The sequence below is a fragment of the Myodes glareolus genome, chromosome 1, assembly GCF_982192425.1.
Source record: "Myodes glareolus chromosome 1, mMyoGla1.1, whole genome shotgun sequence".
NCBI classification, from domain to species: domain Eukaryota; kingdom Metazoa; phylum Chordata; class Mammalia; order Rodentia; family Cricetidae; genus Myodes; species Myodes glareolus.
The window spans coordinates 126,744,156-126,766,406 of NC_142026.1; the positions used below are offsets into that span (position 1 = coordinate 126,744,156).

Below are 22,251 nucleotides of genomic sequence, written 5' to 3' on the forward strand. Positions count from 1 at the left end.
TAGCACACAAGATCTTAACTTGGTGGCTGGAATAGGGTACTATAATGGAGATGGGGGCAGTTCCAAAATATTGTAAACATTGCTGAATCCATTTCAGGGCTAAAGTTGCCACAGCAGTAGGATAATGCTCAAGAGCGTTGGCTGGAGATATTTTGAGATAAATCCAAAGCAGTGGCCCATTTTGCCATAACAACCCTGTAGGCTGGTGATATGAAGGCAGAATGCACAGAACAATGTCTTGGCCCTCTTGAATCCTCTGTAGAAAGGCATCTTGTATTTTATTATCCATCTTTTTTAATGCCTCACATGCTTCATTAGTCAGTTGCCTTGGAGAATTTAAAGCAGAATCTCCATTTAAAATATCGTATAAGGGCTTTAACTCATAATTTGGCAACTTTAAATAACATCTAAGCTAATTTATATCGCCTAACAGCTTTTGAAAGTCATTCAAGGTCTTTAAATTATCTTTTCTCAATTTTACTTTTTGTGGAATAATTTGCTTTTTACAAATTTGTGCTCCTAGATAATTTACAATTTTATCCTTTTGTACTTTATCAGGGGCTATAAATAGTCCCTCTTTTTTAAGCAATTTAATTAACTCCACATAGGCTTGTTCCAAGTCCGAGCAGCAGATCTCTGTCCCATGCTGGATTTTTAGCTGCTTGATTAGCTGAGGCCTGCTCGCTAGCAAACTCAATCAAAAAGGCTCTCCAGTCTAAGTACTGTCCAGGGCTCAGGCATGTACGAGTGAGCCCACTTCAGTCACTGGGCGTCATGTAATATTGGTTTAGGGCTTCTGCCTGTGTCACAGTAAAAGAGACTGTAATTCCATAAATTCTCACAGACTTAACCAAGGACTTACTCACCTTAAAAATCAGAGGCTCTTTGTACCTGTTTCCTTGGGGACCTTAAAACATTGGATATGCTAATTGCAGCTCAGTTCTCACCACTTTTCAAACGCCTAGATAAAATGTGCATCCAGAACTTCCCTGACGTCCTCCCACATAAGGTGGAGGGGTGGAGGGTGTCGGGTGTCGTGCGGCAAAGCATCAGCGCTTTTGAACCTCCTTTCTCCTTTTTTTTCACCCTCTTTCTCAGTCTTGCCTTTTGCAATTTTCTTGCGATTGTCTGTATTTGCTTATCTGACTCTTCTAACTCAGAAAGGTCCCGGTATAACTCTCCCCATTCCTGATGATTTCTTTTACTGCTTGCCTTTTTTGACCTTTTCTCTTACAACATTTTTAGCGCTGTCTGTTCATTTTCTACCGCTTCACTACAATGCTGGTCCTCAAAACAGTCTCTAATTAACTTTCAAATTGGCTTGACCCCTCCCTTAAGGATCCCTTGCTCAAATGCAAAATCTAGGTCTCTCCCTATCTTTTCCGATATCAAGAGACTCCCTGAGACGGCGAGCCAGGGTGCAATGGCGTCACTCTCGTTCAGAAACTTCTCCAAAAAACTTTGTTTTATCTCTAGATTCTTTGAACATAGCAGCTCGTTAAGAGAAAAAAAAAATGGGTGTGATTGATTAGCGCCCATACTTGATTTATATATTTTTTTTACTTTTGTTTTGTCAACTTGCGAAACTGCTTTTTACTCATTCCTTATTTATGGAATGAGCAATAAATCTTTCGCTTTGATCGTGGTTTTCCCCCTTTATTTTCAGGGAAAAGCAATTAACCCCTGGTCTGCCAGGGTTGCTTTCTCTTTAATTACCGAGAAAGCTATTAATTAATCCTGCTTTAACAGCAGTCACTTTCCCTTTATTTGCAGGGAAAGCAATTATTTAACCCTACTTTAGTCGTAGGATTTCCATTCACCTGGGAACTATTTTTCCTGCTTTAGTCGCAGGATTCCCATTCACCTGGGAACTATTGCCCCTGCTGTGATCGCAGGATTCCCAGCTTACCTGAGGACAATTCCAGTGCACTGCCCTGACTGCAATGAGTTCTGGGTCCTTGACAAGCGGTTCCTGGGGTTCGGCATCACCTGTTGCGTAGCTTTGGCCAGCAAAGAAAACGCAACACCGGACTCTTTTCAATTGTAGTTTAATCAGGAAAACTTCAATAATCTTCTCACCCTGGGGAAAGCCAGCCCACACCTAAAATAGCCTCTGGGTAGCCAACTCCAGCAAGCCACGTGGGAAATACGGATAGGCCCAGGTACACAGAAACAAGCCAGATCCTTAGCTTTAGCCATGTATGGAGTTATTTACAGCTGAAAGCACATTCCACCCGGGGAGTGGAGTGTAGAGCCCTGTGCCATCTTTAAGGTGCAGCACAAAGCAGCTCACTACAGTTTCCAAAAGAAAATGAAGTTAAGGGGGCTGGAGAGATGGCTCAGTGGTTAAGAGCATTTCCTGCTCTTCCAATGGTCCTGGGTTCAATTTCCGGCAACCACATGGTGGTGCACAACCATCTTTAATGAGGTCTGGTGCCCTCTTCTGGCCTGCAGACATACACACAGACAGAATATTGCATACATAATAAATAAATAAATAAATATAAGAAAAAAAGAAAATGAAGTTAATTTCCCTTGAGTGGCAAATTGTGCCAGCATAAGGCTTCTCTGGACAGCTGAAATTTCCAACAGAGCCAGATGTAATGAGTCAGCACTCGGGGGGTCTTTGAGTTTGAGGTCAGCCTTGTCTACACAGCAAGTTCCAGGAGAGTTAGGGTTGCGGAGTGAGACTGTCTAGAACTGAAAGTATTGCAGAAGACCATCTAGCCATCATCATCTGTCACCTTATTTTTAATATGTGCCCTGATCCCTGAAAGATTACGGGATTCTCTTGACACGCTCCTGGCAAAATTAAGTCTCCTTGCAACTAGAATGCTGCTTAAGATACCGGGCTTCTGAACGCTGTTCCATCAGCCATCCTGTATGCCATTGTTCTCCTGCTTTAGAAGTTTCCATCCTTGTCCTGCATCTCTGGTGTCTGAGAGCTCCCTCCTCAAGCAGTTCCTCTGTCTGCTCCCATCGCTCTGCCCTCTCTATGATACAGGGCTATTCTGACATTGCCCTTGGTTCCCATTTTCCTTCGAAACTGAGATCTCTTCACACACTTTAAAACAGTTAGGACTTTGTCAGTTTTTGTGGGACCAACACTTTAATTCTAGATCTCTTTAGTAATATATAGTAATTTCTTTCCTTCCTTCTCTCTCTTTCTCTCTCTCTCTTTCCTTTTTTCTTTCCTTCTTTCATTTTTTTAAACTGCTTCTCATACCTTCTTGATCTGTAAAGCCTCTGATCAGGTGACTTCTGGATAGAACTGAGAGAAGACTGCTTTGGCATGCAGCTTAGTGACTAAAGGCTGTATTTATCTTTATAACTAAGAAAATTCACATGGATTTGTTTCACAAACAGGCTCTGTTTCATTCTTCAGCTGAACTTAATTTAAAAAAGCCTATTCAGAAAAATTAGGCATTGTGTTTATGTATTATTTATTTTTGCATTGCTAAATTTATTCATTTATTTTTAAGTTACTGTGATGAATAAAACCCACTTGGATTCTGCTTCTACACGGTCCACCAGTGAGCAAGCTGGGAGCTTACTAAGGAGAGAGTAACCACACAAATATTAATAGTGAGAATGACACCAAAGACAGAAAGAACACAGGTTTTTAGATGTTTATAACTTATTGATGAAGAAGGCTTTAGAAGTGTGTTAATGAATACATTATTCTGTATCAATTTTTTTAAGACTAGGTGTGCTAGAATTTGAAAACAAAAGTACTAAGCACTCTGCTCAGACGAGGACTAGTCAACCGGGTTCCTTAATGCCCCAGTTTGAGCAAAGATCCAATGTATCTACCTGGTGTCTTGTGGGGTTGGGCAAATTATTTATTAATATAGTAATTACACAATTATATCAAGTGGTATAATATATTATAGTTGCTTCTCTATCAGGAGTTTCTGATTCTTCAGGTGAGAAAATGATTTTTCCATCTTTCCTTACAACATATTGTTCATACTCCTGAGTCTTTCCAATACATTTTAAGCTAATTCTGAACTGAAGTCTCTACCTTTACTTTAATTTTACCTTTTCCACATTTGAAATGACTTCATCAACACGACTTTCAGCTTTAGAAAATGTTCTCTGAGTTTCCACCAATGTGTCCCTGGGTTCAAATTATTGTCACCCTAACCTAGAAGGCTGCTGTCACTTTGGTGTGAGTTCTCATGACATGTCAGATGAGTTTTAGCCATAATACCATGATGTAGGATTCCCCTCTGTGTGCTGTGAATATGTTTTTTTATCATTAGTAAATAAAGAAAATGTTTTGTGCCTGTGGCAGGGTAGAATAGAGTTAGGTGGGGAAACTAAATTGAATGCTGGGAAAATAATATGGAGTCAGAGAGACATCATGTAGCTGCTTAAGCAGACAGATGCCAGAACCTTACTGGGAAACCACGAGTCTAATGACAAGATATAAAATAATAGAACGGGTTAATTTACGATGTAAGAGCTAGCTAGGAATATGCTAGAGTCATTGGTGAAGCAGTGTAGCAATTGTTATAGTTTCTGTTTGATTATTTCGGGTCTGGGCATTGGGAAGCAAATGAACGACCTTCGCCTACAATACCAGACTCCAAAGAATGTTCAGTCTGAATGCTTTCCACCATCGAGAAATTTCACACTCATTTATTTATTGGACGTCTGCTTAGAGAATTGGTCCAAGATACCTGCTAAATTGTTCTACCCAGTTGCTGTAGATTTAAGACTTTCACTGTGTTTTTAAAACCTGGTCTTTTTTTTTCTCATGGTAAAATATTTCCTAGTTTTCCAGGCCTAGAAAGATGGCTCAGCAATTAAGTTCACTGGCTGCTCTTCCAGAGGTACTGAGTTCAGTTCCCAGTTACTACACTGTGGCTCACAACCACCTATGATGGGATCTGCCACCCTGTTCTGTCATGCAGGCATACATACAAATAGAACACTCTTATACAAACATAAATAAATCTTTATTTAAATGATATATCCTAGTTTTTCTGTCAATCTCTGTTTAACACGTAGCTATATGGAAGCATGTTCTTTGAGACTGAAATGTCTGAAGATTTCCACGTGTCTTCCAGACATTAACCTTCTACGTGACTGCAATTGTTCTCAAATTATGGGTTATGACCCTTTTGGGGTTGCACATCAGATACCCTGCATACTAGAGATTTACATCACGATTCATTACAGTAGCAAAATTACAGTTCTGAATAATAATGAAACTGATTTTATGGTTTTCAGGCTCACCACAACATGAGGAACTATATTAGAGGGTATCAACATTAGAAAGGTTGAGAACCACTGGTCTAGAGCAGAGTGCCATGTGTAGTGTGCTCATACATCAGGTAGTAGTACTGGATTTGTTCTCAGATTTGAATGTCTGAAGCTCCCAGGTTTCTCTGGAGAACCACATGACATCTGACTGATACCAGAGATAACTAACATTGAAATTTATAGACACATCTCTGGCCTACTTTCTGCTCTTTTTGTTGGTTGGAGACAGAGGTGTTAAGCTGTGAAGTGTTTTTGTAGAAGAAAACCTTTCTAAGGAAACCTGAAGACAGTTTAAAGCATAAACAAGCTTTTTGCTGCTGCCACTTTGAACTTGAAGGGAAATGTCATTTATTATGAACAAAGAAGAGACTGGAAGTCAATAATGTGGATATTCTGCAGAGTTGACGACTGGGACTTGATTTAATCTTTCATCTGTCTGTGGGATGAAGTCCTCTGCCTTGATGGACAAGTCTCCTGTTGTTTCTAGTCTTTCCTCCTACAGCAACACTTTCTACAGAGGAGGGGCAAGGCTCCTCAGAAGCAGGAAGTGAGAAACTTCCTAAATCTGAGGAAGTTGAAATTTAAAGTTTTAGAGGATCATCGAGGCTGTAGAAGGAGGAGACCCTGACCAGCTCCAGAGAAGGACCAAGACCTGTCCTGAGGCATAGAAGCTGTGCGGTTTCAGCTGTGCTGTCCCCTGAATCACAGCCTGAGCTGAGGTGGGCTCTGCAGGGATGCAGCTGCTGTGGATCCATCCCAGCTCCTGTAAGTAACTCCTTACCACACCCCTGTTAGCAACAGAAAACCAAATTAAATCCAGCGGTCCCCAAGGACCTTTGTGCAGTCAATAATTTGGTCTGGGGGCTGGAGAGATGGCTCAGAGGTTAAGAGCATTGCCTGCTCTTCCAAAGGTCCTGAGTTCAATTCCCAGCAACCACATGGTGGCTCACAACCATCTGTAATGGGGTCTGGTGCCCTCTTCTGGCCTGCAGGCACACACACAGACAGAATATTGTATACATAATAAATAAATAAATATTTAAAAAAAATAATTTGGTCTGTCACAGGTTCTCTTTCTGGGGCGAGTGTGTGTGTGTGTGTGTGTGTGCATATGAGTGCATACACATCTCCCCAGAAAAAGTAGATTGTACAACACCAGTTTTCATAAGTCCCAATAGGTTTGCACGATCTTGTCTTGATATCAACAGACAACGGAATAGTGTCAACTTTCTCACAGGATCCCCTCCCCCTTTTTCTGACTTTGTTTTCCCACCCCAGGGTGTGGTCAAGTTTTCCCTCCGGAAGCGGGCGGGGCACAGAAGACAAGCGCGAGCCAGGCAGCAGTCAGTGAGTGCAAAAGGGCGGGCGGCAAAGGGGCGAAGGTGCGGGCGGGCACTCGCGGATTGCCGGCCTTGGCCATTGCGGGTGACCCTAAACAAGTTGCAGACACCGGGGCCCCCGACGCCGCCTCGCCTCACCCACACACCCGCGCTCGCCGGCGCCCGCACCATTGGCGCAGTACCGAGAAGAACGTAGCGGTGAAGACGTGGATGCCCGGCCTGGCTAACGCCCTCCTCCCCGCGCGGACACCAGTGCCGAGCAGCGCCGCGGGCCGCTCCCCCTTAAAAAGCGAGGCGAAAAATAAAATCCATCAGAGGCTTTCTTTCTTTCTTTTCTACAGTGCAACTTTCTCCAAAAGGCGGAAAAGGAAGGCGATCTCTGGGAAATTCTCCTACAGTAGGCGACAGTGGCGATGAGCAGGAGAGGTAGCAAGCTGGGAGAGCGCAGCAAACTCTTGGCCGCAGGCCCTCTAAGGGCTCGGGTGTGCTTGAGAGTGAGAGTGCGTTTGCGCAGTGCGAGTCGGGGAGGCTTTCCCGCGCGCACTCGCACTCTCTTACACACACACACACACACACACACACACACACACACACACACACACACACACACGACCTTGCAGACCAGAGGCGCCTCTGCCACATTCAACCGGTCGGCTCTCCGCAGCCGAGCCGGGAAGCAAAGCGGCCCGGCCTCTTTCCCAATGCCTGGGTTTCCAGTAATTGAACTTCCCGCGCTAGCTTGCTTGCTCTCCTGGTGCGCTCCTGGCACCAGGTCACTGGGAGGAGATTGACTCCCCTCCTCCCGCCGCCGCCGCGTCGAGTAGTCACCGCGACTGTCCCCAGGGTCGCCTACAGAATCCCCACGCTCCCTGCTTCTGGCCGACTGCGTCCCCCAGGGAGGCTGCGGCACCGCCGCGTTCGGGTCCCCCCGCCCCCGCCCCCGCAACCTGGCGCTGCCCCCGCCCCTGGTAGCTCCTCCACGCTGGTGTCAAAAAAAGGGACCAAAGTGATAAGCTGGGTGGGGGCGGGGGGGCAGGGCGCGGGACCAAACTCATCCTGCTGCCTGCGCTCTGGCTATAGCCCAACGTGGCCGCCTTAGTAGGCTCTGTTCTGCATGGACCCCAACACCCTTCCCCGTGTAGGCGCAAAAGAAGGAAAAAAATACAAGTCTCTCCCCCACCCCCCCATTTTTTCTCTTTTTTCTCTCTTTTCTTCCTCTTTTTCACTTGCTACTTCAGAGTGAGATGCCCACAGACTCCCCCACCACTCGCCTCCAAGATTCGTGCCCACTACCCCCCACCCGGGAATTAAGCTTTCTCCTCTTTCCCCGAGGCCCAAAGAAGTGAGCAAGAAACCCCTTCCCCTCCCCTGATCTCTTTCCCAAGACAAGGGTGCATTTCCTTCCCTCTCTAGATCTTGGAACTTTCATCCTCACCCAGATTTAAAAACAAAACAAAACAAAACAAAAAACAATGAATGGCTTTGGCACAGGACCAGCTGCGGATTAATTGGAGTTTAGCTCCAATCAGCCGCTTCTTACCCCCCAATTTCCTCTTTTTTTTTTCTCTCTGTCTCAAGTGTCCTCCAGACGAATGAATGCCTCAAGGCTGCAGGCACAGTACTTAAGTGCTCTGCCAACCAGGACTGGAGAGTAGGGAAACTCCCCAGGCATTTCCACCACTGCCACCCCGTTGGAGGAACCCGAGGGGGGGGGCATCCCCTTGACAACATTAATGCCACTGCTGAGTAACTTGGATAACAAACACTGATTCAGGTACATCCCTTTGTGATCCTTCTCTCTGGGACTTCCCAGCTGGGTCAGAGAATGGCCTTAACCAACGGGAAACACTGAGAAAGTTGTAGAAGTCTTTGTCTTCTTTTGCTCTTCTTCTTCATCTTCTTGTTCTTCTTCTTGTTCTTCTTCTTGTTCTTCTTCTTGTTCTTCTTCTTCTTGTTCTTCTTCTTGTTCTTCTTCTTCTTCTTCTTCTTCTTCTTCTTCTTCCTAAAGCAATTCTCAGAACAGTGAATCTACCATGTACTGGTCAAATGTGTGCATTCACCATCAAAGAGTGGACCCTGGTCTCACATCAGTCGCTACCCAGGGGCTGAATACATGCCACGGGTCAAGAAAAATAAGAAATGAAGGTCTAAGCTTGTATGGAGTCTAATTTGCCCTTTTCGAGACTGGAAGAATACATAGAAAAAATCTGAAACTTGCCTGTTCATTGGGCATCCTAAATGGGATTTCTATTGACAACTTCAGTGAGTTAGGCCTCTGTTTGAAGGGACACCAGGAGTTCTACCTCAACTTAGAAATCCCTGGTAAAGTGCCTAGGCAGTAAGACAGGACAGCCCGCTTAATGTACAAGAGCAAGATGGCTGAGCTCTCCTAAACAGCGAACCCTGCCTTTGTCAGTGCTTCAATTTTGGATCAAGCTAGTATTGTATTTCGATATTGACAGTTTTCTGCTTATGGCCGGGCTACAAACTGGCTTTATGGGGGTTTATGGTTTCCCTTTTCTGCAAGGCTTGGGGGCAGACGGAACAATTCAAAGTCTTTCTTTTTTTCCTTTTGATTAATTTATTTTAATTAATTTATTTTTTCCATTCAAAAATTTACACTTCCTCCCCTCCTCCCAATTCCCTTCACTCCCCCACTTCTCACTCACCCTCCTTCCTCTTCCTCCCTCCTTAAGAGAGGGCAGGGAACCCTGCCCTGTGGGAAGTCTAAGGCCCTCCCCCCCCCCAGGCTTTTTGGGACAATTCAAAGTCTTTAAAGTTGCTATGAGTATGTTGATGCCAACAGGAGAGTTTGTTGTGAAGGGAAAGGGGAAGGAAAGCAGTAAGAAGTGATTTCAGAGATAGTGAGGCAAGCCTAGCACTTCTTGAAGGCAAAGGGAAAGCAGTGGGGAAGGAAAGCTCCTCCCCCAGCATGTACTGTTTATTTTGCCTCTAATGAAGGCTACTGAGGCTTCTCTCTGCTATTGTTGCCTGAGGCCTAGAATTTAAATATACCACACATGGAAAATCCATATTAAAATGTCTTCCCCTAAAAAGTAAGGATATCCTTGATTGAAATTTTTTCACTTAAGGAATGTTCTTTGAAATAGTTTCAGAAAAATGAACTCTTAAATTCTTTCCTCAGGCCCATGAAATTGTCCTAGAGAAACAGATCACCACCTATTTCTTCTGTTACTGTAGGGACCAGCTCTCCCTCTCCCAAATCGAGACACACGACTTGACATGTGCTTTGGGGACACAGGTGCTAACTAAGTTTGCAGAGTTTGTAAAATAAGCATCATGTGTTGTGTGCACAGCCACTGACTGATTCGGGGGTGTGCAGCAGGGACTGTCTGCTTAGTGAGAACTATTGATTACTTCAGACCACCACCTGAGGCCTGATTTTAGTTCTTAAATTCAACCTTCTTCAAGGACACTTTCATTAGCAGGCAGGAATTTCAGCTTCTCCCTTTTCTTCCCAACTCTTGAATAACACAAAGTGAAATAGCCAAAGGCAGAAAGGCCAGGAGTTTTGTGGTAACCTAAGGCCATGCCCCCAAGAAAATCAAAATTAATTTCAAATTCCTGTTTCTTATACTCCATCCATTTAAAATCATTCTCTAGAAAATTTTAGGTGATAGTTCTATTTCTGTTTTGTGTGTGTGTGTGTGTGTGTGTGTGTGTGTGTGTTTAAATAAATGTTTATTCAATAGTCTCTTTTTTTTTTTCAACTAGGTTTTGGAGTTTGGTTTGGTTTGGTTTTGGTTTAAAGTCTTCTACTGCAACCCAGGCTAGCTAGATTCATAGCAGTCATTTAACACAGCTTCTTAAGGGCTGGGCTAGTAGATGTTTGCTGCCATGCCCACCAGCCCGGCCCTTCCTCTAAGCTGCTGAAGATGAAAGACCAAGAGTAACATGTGGAACTTTCTTCAATAGTAAGCTATGGGAACCAGAACGATGGAGGCGTGCCCTGAGCAATAAGGAAGATGTACATCCAGGATGTATGATGACCCATTATCTTAGAAGGAGTCTATGAAGGACAACCAATCCAAGAAGGACTATTACAGTCAAGGGTTTGGAGAGTATGCCTCACATGGAAACCTGAACTGGTGAGGGTTGACCAACAGAAATGGGGTTGGTGTAAAGTTGGATACAATACATTGTGTCTCTGTTCCCAAAGTCACTGTGGAAACATTGTCTCTAATTATTGTAGCCCCACATAGTGGAGATAGTGAAGATATTGCACACTTGTCAGAATAAGGACTTTAAAAACTGCTCTCCCACCCCAAACCTGGAACAACACCATCACAGACAAGCAGAAATGCTATTACAACTAGATGTCAATTTTATCCTTCATATAAATTGGTGCTGTCATCAGTACATTGGACCATTGTTGCTGAAGGCTGCTTGTTTGTCCTCAGCCACCCAAACCTAAAATAATCACACAGAAACTATATTAATCACAACACTGCCATTAGCTTATGCATACTTTTAGCTAACTATTATAGCTTAAATTAACACATTCCCATTATTTTGTATTTTATCATGAGGCTCATGGTTTACTGGTAACTTTCTATCTGGTGTCTGTCTCCTTTAGCAGCTACATGGCATCTCTCTGCCTCTGCCTTCTTTTTTTTCCTATATCTCTGCTTGGAATTCCTGTCTTGTTCTTTTCTGCTATGCTATAGGCGCAAAGCAGCCACTTTATTAACCAATGGTAATAAAACATATTCACAATATACAGAGGGGAATCTCACATCAGACCACTTTATACCCAGAAAGGCAACATGCTAATAGAAGCCTCTTTGCCCTGCCTTTCACCCTCCACTAATCCTTCACTGGGGAATTGAGGAGTACTTTATGCTTCTGGCCAGCATTGTTTAATCTCCTCCTGCTCTACCTCTTGTTTATCTGACTCTGACTCATGCCAGAACATGGAAATACTAAACTCATTTTTCAGATGTAGGCCTACCACTCCCCTGATGTCCCAAACAAGGGGATTACCTCAGTCCCCTATTTTTCTATGTGTTTTAAATATAAAGTCCATTTATATTCCCCATAGAATGCAATGTCCATTCCTAGATATGCTGAAGCCGAAGTAATTTTGTGTGGAAAATATTTTAACCAAATTATGGCATTCAATCTTCAAAGACATTTTGACGCTTGTCAAGAGCTCCCCAGTGATGGTCATTCCAAACCTCTGACTTTACATTCTGTTAGGGTCACTGCACAGCCTTCATTGTTAGAAACCTTCACTTCCTGTCCCCAATATTAAGGATATCCTGCCCTTTAGGACACAGGTCTGTGCTGGATGTCCTCCTCCATGAGCCAATGCCCCCACTCTCAGCTTGAAGAAGCCCCAAAATGAATGAAGTCCAGTAGGGAGGTTTGTATTCTGTCCCACTCCATGGGCACTGCACAAATATGGTGGAGAGAATCATCAGATAAAAATGAATGATTTTTTTTTCTGTTTTACAAGAGGCTTTTACATAGGAAAAGTCCAGATCCTTGGTAGAAAAATTCTGAATTTGTTGTCACTTTTAGGTGTGTTTTGTGTATGTTTGTGAAGGGTTCTGTGTGTGTGTGTGTGTTATACTTATAGAACAGAGACAAACCTTAGTGTGGATTCACAGGTTCCATCCATCTTGCTTTAGGAAACAGTGTCTGTAGAAAGGGGCCGCGGGCAGGCCTGCTTTTCGCCTCACCCGGCTCCCCCACGGCTAGCTTAGTCCCAGAAATAACAACATACAAATTGTATTCATTTAAGCACTGCCTGGCCCATTATCTCTAGAGAGTTAGTTACTGACTAACTCTCATATCTTGATATTAACCCATTTCTAATAATCTGTATCACACCATGAGGTGTGGCTTACCGGGAAAGATTCAGCATGTCTGACCTGGTGGCTGGCTCCATGGCTTCTGCCTCATAGCCCTCTTCCCAGCATTCTGTTCTGTTTACTCCGCCTACCTAATTTTCTGTCCTATCAAAGGGCCAAGGCAGTCTCTTTATTGACCAATGAAAATAACACAATAGACAGATAACCCTCCTCCATCATTTCCCCTTTTTCTGTTTAAGCAAAAAAGAAAGACTTTCATTTTAACATAGTAAAATTACACATAACAAAACAGTTATCAAGCAAGAATTACAGTCACAATATTTATAACTAAATCTTTATCATAATAATGGAGAACTATAACTATGACTATCCATTCTTCAGCTCCATCAAAGACTCCAGAAGGATATATTACCTAAGTAAACAAGAAGTAAGCAACTTCCAAAACTCTAGAAATGACAGAGACATCTCGCTGCCTGGACAGTCACCCAAAGTTCCTCTGTATCGTTGGGGCATCCATTTTTGGCCTTTAGGCCCATAATATCCAGTAGACATTTCCATGAAGCAGGAAATTTCAAAGGCAGTTCAGTCACTATCTGCTGTGTCCTGCAGAATGTCTCGCAGACTCTTTCATGAATCAGGAACCCCGAAAGATCATCTCACCTTTAGGCAAGTTCAGCAGTCCTCTCTCTGCAGGTTCTCTGTGTCCAGTTTATACAACAGTCCAGGCAAGAGCAGTTTCTTGCCCAAAATGGCTATCAAACTCCATAAGGAGCCTCTTCAATGTCCATCTTCCTCTTGAAGTAGATTGGTGCTGCCAGGAGCAGACGTGTCTCATTGTTATGAAAAGTCCTAAGTTATTAAAACATTAAATGCCATGTTCTGTAGTCTTTGAAAGATATGAAGAATGCCTATCTGAAATATATCTATGTACATCTAGAAAATCAAACTAACATTACTACAAGCTTGACTATTATCAATGATTATCCATTAACAACCTATATTTTTAATTATACATTACATTTTTAAAATGAACTACACAATCACAATACATCAGTCAATATCAGAAATATATATACATATAACAAAATTGACCTTAAAATCCATACCAATGAAATTATTCATATCTATATCATATCCTCCTTTAAATGTAAAAGAACATTTATAAACAATATTTGGGAATATGGACGTAGTTATTTCTCTCCAAACTTCTTCCTGCTGTATAGGGGCGCAGTTAATCAGGTCTTTTATGGTATAACCTGTCTGCCAGGTTCATCTCAGTCGGCAGTTGAGTGAAGAAATTTTTTGAGGGTGTTTACAGCAACCTTTCAGGAGGGCGTGGTCTATCATACCATATTGGGATAGAAGCAATCCACAGGGTCTCATCCTCTGTGAAAACAAAAGAAGAACCTCCTTTCCAAAGTATCATATCCTTAGATCCAAGTTCAGAAGTCAAGGTATTTTCAACCTATCTATCTTGGATTAGTTCAGCAGCATTTATAAACAAATATCTTTTAGCAACTGCTGCTCCTTCCTCAGCATTCAAACAATTCAAAGAGAGCATAATAGCATACAGTATCAAGATTCTCTGTGTATTTTTCATCTTTATGCAGTTTTATTTTTAACCTCTATTTCTTTTATTTTTACTTTTACTTTTTGACACAGGTTCTCTGTATATCTTTGTCTTAGAATAACTCTGTAGACCAGGCTGTCCTTGAACTCACAGAGATCTGTCTGTCTCTGTTCCCCAGTACTGGGATTAAAGGCCTGTGCTACCACACCTTGAACTCAGAGATCCTTCTGTCTCTGCCTCCCAGGCATTGGGATTAAAGGTGTGTGCTACCACACCTTGAAGTCACAGAGGTCAATCTACCTCTACCCCTTGAAGTCACAGAGGTCAATATGCCTCTACCTCCCGGGCATTGGGATTAAAGGTGTGTACCACCACACATAACTACTCTCTTTTTACTTTAAGAACTTTAACTTTTATCCTGTATTTATTTGTAACACACTATAAACCATCTAGGTTTTTTTGTCTTTGAATCTCTCTTTACTGTATATCTCTCCTTTTTTCTGACCACATGAGCCTAAAACCGTGGCTTTGACAGCTGGATCTAGGCCATTTCTTAGCTTTTCAGCCTCATGGTAGAGGTACTGCTGAAGCCATTTTTATTGCCACAGCTCTGTGGCATTTCAAGGTCCCTGCTAGCAAACAAGCTGCAGCATTCTGCTCACAGACCACACTCAGTCGGACTGCCTGCCTGAAAGAGTCAGAGTTTGCCCTGGCAGGGCAGCCCAGAAAGCCGGCATTTTAAAACAGCGCAGCTTTTTTCCTGCTACGACTGAAAACCCGAAAAGCATGCGTTCAGCTTTTCACCAACACCGTTTAAGTGTTTCGTGGCAGGACCTCTTAATGAGCTACAACGTTTTGCAGCTAAAGCTGAGTTAGGAAGCCTCTCTTAGATGAGAGCATTTGCTTGCCTCTAGCAAGCAGAGCAGACCCGAGAAATTGCTGCCACCAAGAAAACATGCTTTACTCTATTCTTTTCCAAACTTTCTCAGGCTTTATGTGGATGCAGTTATCCACGTGGGCGCCATCTGTAGAAAGGGGCCGCGGGCAGGCCTGCTTTTCGCCTCACCCGGCTCCCCCACGGCTAGCTTAGTCCCAGAAATAACAACATACAAATTGTATTCATTTAAGCACTGCCTGGCCCATTATCTCTAGAGAGTTAGTTACTGACTAACTCTCATATCTTGATATTAACCCATTTCTAATAATCTGTATCACACCATGAGGTGTGGCTTACCGGGAAAGATTCAGCATGTCTGACCTGGTGGCTGGCTCCATGGCTTCTGCCTCATAGCCCTCTTCCCAGCATTCTGTTCTGTTTACTCCGCCTACCTAATTTTCTGTCCTATCAAAGGGCCAAGGCAGTCTCTTTATTGACCAATGAAAATAACACAATAGACAGATAACCCTCCTCCATCAAGTGTCTTCCACAGGTCTCAGCTCTCTGAGTTGGCTATGGTGTCTGGCCAGTGAATCACAGAAATCCCACCTCTCTCCAGATTGTATCTCAAATGACTGTGAACTCCTTGTGGATCACAGCTTCTAAAAGTTAAATATAGTTATCTAATGGGGTGTAAGTGTGGGGAGAAACCAGGAAATAAAAGAAGGCTCAGGAGATGGGAGAGAGGGTATAAGGCAGAGATGAAGGGCAGCAGAACATGAATATATAAAAAGGAAATGGGAGTTACTGGGAGAGGAGGGTACAGTAGAGCAGGGGTGGGGGAAGCTGTGAGTGGTATCTGTAGTGCAGTGTATAGTTTTTACATCAGTGCTGCCTACATTGTAGGATAAAAGGGACAACTGGAACAGGAAACTAAACAATCACTGAGCACCCTGACTCTGAACCCAGAGTTAGAGAAAGAAACACACCCTATATTTGAGACCTGCGCCAGAGAGAGAAACTTTTTTATCCCTGAACCAGGAACTAAAGACATGTGCCCTGGCTCTCAAACTAGTGTCAAAGAAACACACTTTGTTCCTAGAATCAGAGCCAGTGAAAAAAATATACCCTGGCCCTAAGATTAAAGTTAAAAAGCTAAAACAAACCAGTGAAAGAAACACAGTTGGCCATGAAGTCAGATCCATGTCTGCTCCTGACCAGTTAAACTGACCAATCCCCAAGCAGGGAAAAACAAACCAATCCCTGTTCTTCTAGGGAAAACCCCACCCCTGAGAAGCCCTATATAAGCCTCTCCACCCTTCAGTTAAGAGCTGCCTTTACTCCCTCCCTGGCAGAGGCAGCCACTCTCCTCGATTCCTCCTTTCCAAATAAATCTTTCTTAAAAGAGTCTTTGGTGATGACCTTCATTTGCTGGCACAGACCAAAAGAACTTGACTGGAACATCCTTTAGGGGACTGAGATGAAAAACCTTGCCAAGATCCTTTCTAGGGACCCTCAACAAGGTGGAGCAGAACAGAAGAACCTTGCTAGGATTCTCCTTAAGGGGGCTGAGCAAGGCCAGGTAGGAAAAAGTAACAACTTTTCACCAGAGACAGAGGAGATTGCTACATTTCTGCAGGAGTTTTCCCTTTAACAGAGTGTTGGCAGAAGAAGCATCTTGGTCAGGAGAAGAAGCAGATAGATAGCTCTGCTAGAATGTTCCCTTGAGGGCACAGAGCTCAGCTGTAGAGGCTCTCCAGGAGAAGAGCAGGCTTCCTATGTCCTTTGCGAGACCATCCCCGACTACACGTCAGTTTCAGGTAGCTTGGCTTCTCTATAGTCAGGACACCTTTCCTCCAGGGCTGAGCTGTCTTATTGTGGCTACAGGCTTCTGAACTGTCCTACTGTGGTTTTAGCCTCCAGAGCTGTCTTATTGAGGCTCTACCCATCCAGAGCTGCCCTATTGAGGTTCTACCCCTCCAGACCTGTTCTTTTGCGGCTATAAGTATATCCTGGCTTCCCAATAAGTCAGGGTACTCCTGCAACACTATTGCAACACATTCCCCTATATCCTTGTTGTGTTTACTCTATAGTAGGCACTATAAGTTAAAACACAGAGGACAGAACTGTAGGGGTAGTGACAGTGGACTCCATTGTTGGCCTGACTGGTTTAGCAGATATGGAGAATGGTTGAGATGCTCTGTGTCTGTAAGGGGATTTCCAGAGGGGAGAGTGAATCACAGCAAGACCCTCCATCAGTGGGGTGACCCAACCCAGGTCACCACAAAGAGGAAGTGTCTATTACTGCCACCAACACAGGTATACTTTAGTGACAAGGTCATGGCTCTATGTCAGCAGTTGCCAGCTTTCACTGTCAGATTGCCACCTTTGAGGCACCCAGCCTGTTAGATTGAACAGTACTGAGTTCTCTGCCTCTCCATTGTACCTAGAACAATCTGTCAGTTCAAGGTGTCGGTTCTAGGAAATTACTCCTGGATGGAGTTCTTGGCAGTGTCTAATTGGAGAAGCACCTTGCTTGGGCAGGAGCACCTGCAATAAGGAGGATACACTTCATGTCATTGTGCCTTCTGACATGGTCCTGGGCCCTGAGAGAGAGCAGCCTGTGGTCCTGGGCTATCACAAGGCCCATCATGCCTCAGGCAGACATGATAAGGTGAGTTCTTTCCCATTAGGTTGTTATGTGAACAGATCACAGTCAGACAAGATGTCCAGAAGTGAGACATATCCAGAAGGGACATGGTGGTCATACATGTTGAGAGTTGCCTAGCAGGGAGAAACAATGAGTCTTGTCTGACAGAACATCTCCAGTTCCCCTGATGGTTGTAGGAATCTTATCCTAGAAGAAGTGAAGGACATTTCTCCTCTCCCTCAGCCAGCATCTCTGACTCAGGTGCATCCTCATTCCCAGGCACAAACATCAGGAACTCCCATATCCTCTCCAGCTGACCCAGGAGGCACAGCAGCACAGGACCATTCCTGGTTGTTTAGCACACAACTTTGGCATCACTTGGAGAGAGTGCTCAGGGGAATGGGTACCAATGCTGGGATACAGGATGCTGCCTAATCTGCTGTCAGAAGATGAGTACAGAGGCCAAACGTGGTCTCCTGTTGTCCCCCAATATCTTGAGCTCTTTTCACACTGAAGCTGGGGTAGAGTGTTTGATGTAGATAGGGAGTGGCTTGCCAAGTTGTCAATGTTATTATGTGCTCTGTAAATAAAAGCTATACGATGCTTGTTGAAATGAACACCATTATCTGCTACTGCCTGCCCAGGAGTTAGCCTGGGGGTCTGGGAGGAAAGAGCACAGGCTTCCTTATGCCTTACTCAGCACCACTGGCAGCATCCTATGTTATTTAAACTTTGCCCCTTATCCCTACTTTATGTTCCATGGGTAAGAGTGCATGGATTTCTTGGGTGTGTCCTCAGGCAGGACCTTGTAGTGCAAGCTGATTGAGAAGGTGATAAAGCACCTTCCTGAGTGGGAGGGTGGGGAAGGGGATGTAAGGATGGTGAACTGGGTGCTGGGTCAGTATATGAAGCAGTCAGTGAAGTTGTGTGTGGTGACCTCTGCCCTCAGCTATAAGAAGGCTGATGGAGGGAACTGGTGTAAGCTGGCAACCTGGTTTATACAATGAGAAAAAAAAGGAGGAGAAAGAGGAGGGACCTGGGGTGGTGTGACTCCTGTCCCTGGAAACATCTATGGTTTTAGAGATTCAGGGGCTTCTGTTTGAGCCACAGTGAACTTTTGTTTCTTCTACTGTGGTCTCGCCATCCTGTTGTATTTGTTCTGAAACTTCTCAGCTTTTCTCAAAGCCTCTGAGAGAGAGTGAGGGGTGAGATAGAGAGCAAACCCCAGGGTCTGGACTGTACACTCATCCAGAAGGAGCCTGAGGGGATGGGGAGTGGAGGATGGGGGTGGAGGCCCAGGATCATCAGCTCAGCTAGGAGCATACTTCATCTTGGATCCTGTGCCCCTCTGTCCCCTCAAGTCCTGTGTCGAATCCTCCAAACTCATGGGAGCTTGAGCCAGTGGGAGCCGAGCCAAGATGCAATTAATGAGCTTGGTCACTGTGGCCGAGGCCTTGGGTTTCCTTCTCTAAACCCAGCCTCAGATGTGAAGGGCACTCTAATAGACACCAGCTTCCTGCTGGTGATATTCATGAAAATTTCAAAATCAGGGTTGTGACTTCAGGCAGTTTGGGGTTTGTCTGTCACACCCCTTCTCTTTTTTCTTAGAGGTTGTGTGGTTACATCAGCTTCCAGAAGTCTTTAGGAAGCTCAGGTCCTTTCTCTGACACACGCCACGACACCCAGGCAGAAGCTAAGCAGCCAGGGCTCCCTGCTTCTGGTGTCCCCAGGCTTCCCACTCCATGTGATCGCTTCCCACACAAATTGACTGTGCCCTTGGAGATCCTAAGCAGCTGAAGCAGGGCAGAAAGTCAAGGAATAAAAGTCAATCCTGTGGGTCAATGCCACAGTCTTGTGTCTGCTGACAGAGAGGAATTATCAGGGACTGTGGGATTTCTTCATATCCTCCCAGTCTCTTTGTCAGGTCCCCAAACTTGGCTGGCCTCACCTTCAACTCTCCTCCACCACCACCCCTCTCCCCCAACTCCTGTTCTACCCCTACTGTATAGGACCACACCCAGGTCCTTCTTTTTAGCCCAGCTGTAGGTTCCTCTCTGCTCTGCTGGCTTCCCTCCACCTCTCACTGACTTCTCTCCTCCTTATCCCTTTTAACTTGTCTCTTCAACCCCCAACTCCCAATGCTCCATTCTCTCCCCAACCCATCTTCACCTTCTCTTGACCTTGAGCAGGGTGTGGTACTGCCTCCTGGCCTATTCTTTATCTTACCTTCACTCTCTGTCTTAATCTCCTTTCCAGGGCCTTACCCTGTTAACTCTGTCTTCCATCTCAAACTCTATCACACCTACCAGTACCTTAGACTCCTTCTGCCCCTCTTCCTTCCCTTGCTACACTCTCTACTCCAATCTCAGCAACAGCCTTGTCAGCATCTAATGAGATGATCATGTGGTTTTTCATTCCAGTTTGTTTATATGGTGGATTACATTGATAGATTTTTGTGTGTTGAAACATCCTTTCATCTTTAGGATGAAGCCAACTTAATCAGGGTAGACTATTATTTTTTACGTGTTCTTGGATCTTGGATTCAGTTTGTCAGTATTTTATTGAGTATTTTTGTATCAATGTTCATGAGGAAGATTGGTCTGTAATTTTCTTTGTTGCAATTTTGTGTGGTTTGGCTATCAGGGTAACTATGACCTCATAAAAAGAATTTGGCAATGTTCTATATGTGGAACAATATCAGGAGTGTAGACAGAGGCCAATTGTTTGTTCCCGGCTTTCCAGACCACGAATTAATCACACAGAAACTGTATTTTTTGCAATTCTGTTTGGACAATAGCTTAAGCATATTTTTGGCTTACTCTTATATCTTAAATTAACCCATTTCTGTTCACCTGTGTATCGTCATGAGGTCATATCCTCCCAGCAAAGTTTTGCCAGGTTCTAGCACAGGCCTCTGACCTCAGTGAAGGCTACATGACTTTTCCCTGATTGCCTACTCTCCCCTCCTCTATCTGCTTGGAAGTCCTGCCTTGCTTTTTGCTGCTAAGCCACAGGCCAAAACAGATTTATTCATTAACCAATACAAGCAACACATAGACAGAAGGACTTCCTACACCAGAGGAGTGTTGGTATTAGCTATTTTTTTGAAATTCTGATAGAATTCTGTGCTGAAACCATCTGGCCCTGTTTTGCTGTTGTTGTTTCTTTGTTTGTTTGTTTTTGATTGGGAGGTTTTTAATGACTGTTTCTAATTTCTTAGGGGTATAGGTCTATTTCAAATTTCTATCTGGTCTCTATTTAATTTTGGTATGTGTTACCTATCAAGAAAATTGTCTCTTTCTTTCACCAGCTGTTTTTGTGGTAGGAGGAACAGTGAATTATGAAGGTGATTTAAAGAAAGCATCCCTGACTTCCAAACATGTACCAATTAATGATAGCAATAATGATAATAATAGATGATGATGATGAATGCCTTAGAAGAAAGTATTTATATATAGATCCCCAGTCTTTAGCAAGGAAAACACTTCTATAACCTCTCACAACTGTGCCACAGTAGTATTGATTAGACAAGGTCTCTAAGAGACCTGGGACTCCACAAGTGGGCTAGACAAGCTTACCACTGATCCCAGGAGTGGCTTCAGGGACCTGGTCAGAGGCTGCATGAAATAGAAAATCAAGAACTTCTAAACCTGGTAATGAAGGGCGTGTGTAAAGACTAAGAAATGTATATAGGCCAAAGGGGATTTAATATGAAATATGTCTACTCTGTTGGTGTGGGAGAATTATCTGTATTCTGTCAATCATGTATTTTTACATAAACTGTTGATTGGCCAGGCAGGAAGTAGAGGCGGGTCAACCAGACTGGAAGTAGAGGCGGGGTGATGAGAACAGGAGAAGGCTAGGAAGGAGGAAGCCCATTCCTCCCAGTCCTGCCCAGACCACCGAGAAGCAAGATGTAACTTTCCCAGCTGTGAAAAATACTGAGCCGTGTGGCTAACATAGATAAAAATAATGGGCTAACATAAGTTATAAGAGCTAATAAGTAGCCTGAGCTAATGGGCCAATCAGTTTTATAAGTTATGGAGATCTCTGTGATTTTGGGAGGGGGGCTTGCCTCCTGTGGGGTACCAGGTGGGACATAAACCCCAACAAACAAGCAGGCCCCCTCATGATACACTCTGTTCCATAGGAGAGCATGGAGGACTCTTGCATGTCATGCATGGAAATATTGCCCAAGGAGAAGGACATGGAACTCTGCAGAAGCCCAGAGATGAAAACTATACAAGGCCAGGGTAGGCAAGGCAGATGGTGTTCCTGAAATGAGACATCAGGAACATGGGCAGAAATGTCCTGATGTAGTAGACCAAAGTGGAGAGGTCAGGGGACAGCATCATGGAGGGACCAGGGCTCTGATGATTTCTGGGATGTATGTAACCCAGGCTCTGACCTCAGGGTGGGTGTGTGCAACCAAAGTGACAGAACACACAGATTCTACAGGCAAACAGATGGTCAGCAAGTTACATGCAGATAGAAATTGATAATTAACCATATGAGAACCGCCAGCCAGGACAAAGCTAGGATCCTGGACCCAGTGTCCACCAAATAACCACTTCTCATAGATCCCAGAGTTCTTTCTTGAAGGAGAGAAAGGATTCAGATAAGGAGGACTCCTCACCCCACAGCAGGTGCAGCTCTTCTCCCAGGGTCGCTGTTCCATTTAGACAGGCATATGGCCCCTAGATTCT

The 22,251-nt window shown here is 44.1% G+C and overlaps 1 protein-coding gene and 1 long non-coding RNA gene across 2 annotated transcripts in view; both read left to right on the forward strand.

The window, feature by feature from the left end:
- The window catches only part of LOC125394440 (uncharacterized), a 45,029-nt gene extending 38,001 nt beyond the window's left edge, over positions 1-7,028 (forward strand). The window contains exons 3-4 of the mRNA XM_087896296.1: positions 5,859-6,036; positions 6,550-7,028. Of these exons, the coding sequence (XP_087752422.1) occupies positions 6,006-6,036; positions 6,550-7,028 (510 nt within the window). The 5' untranslated portion in view covers positions 5,859-6,005. The remainder of the gene's footprint in view (positions 1-5,858; positions 6,037-6,549) is intronic.
- LOC148123568 (uncharacterized) overlaps positions 1-22,251 on the forward strand; it is a 126,008-nt gene that overhangs the window by 47,146 nt on the left and 56,611 nt on the right. The gene's annotated exons all lie outside the window — the stretch shown is intronic.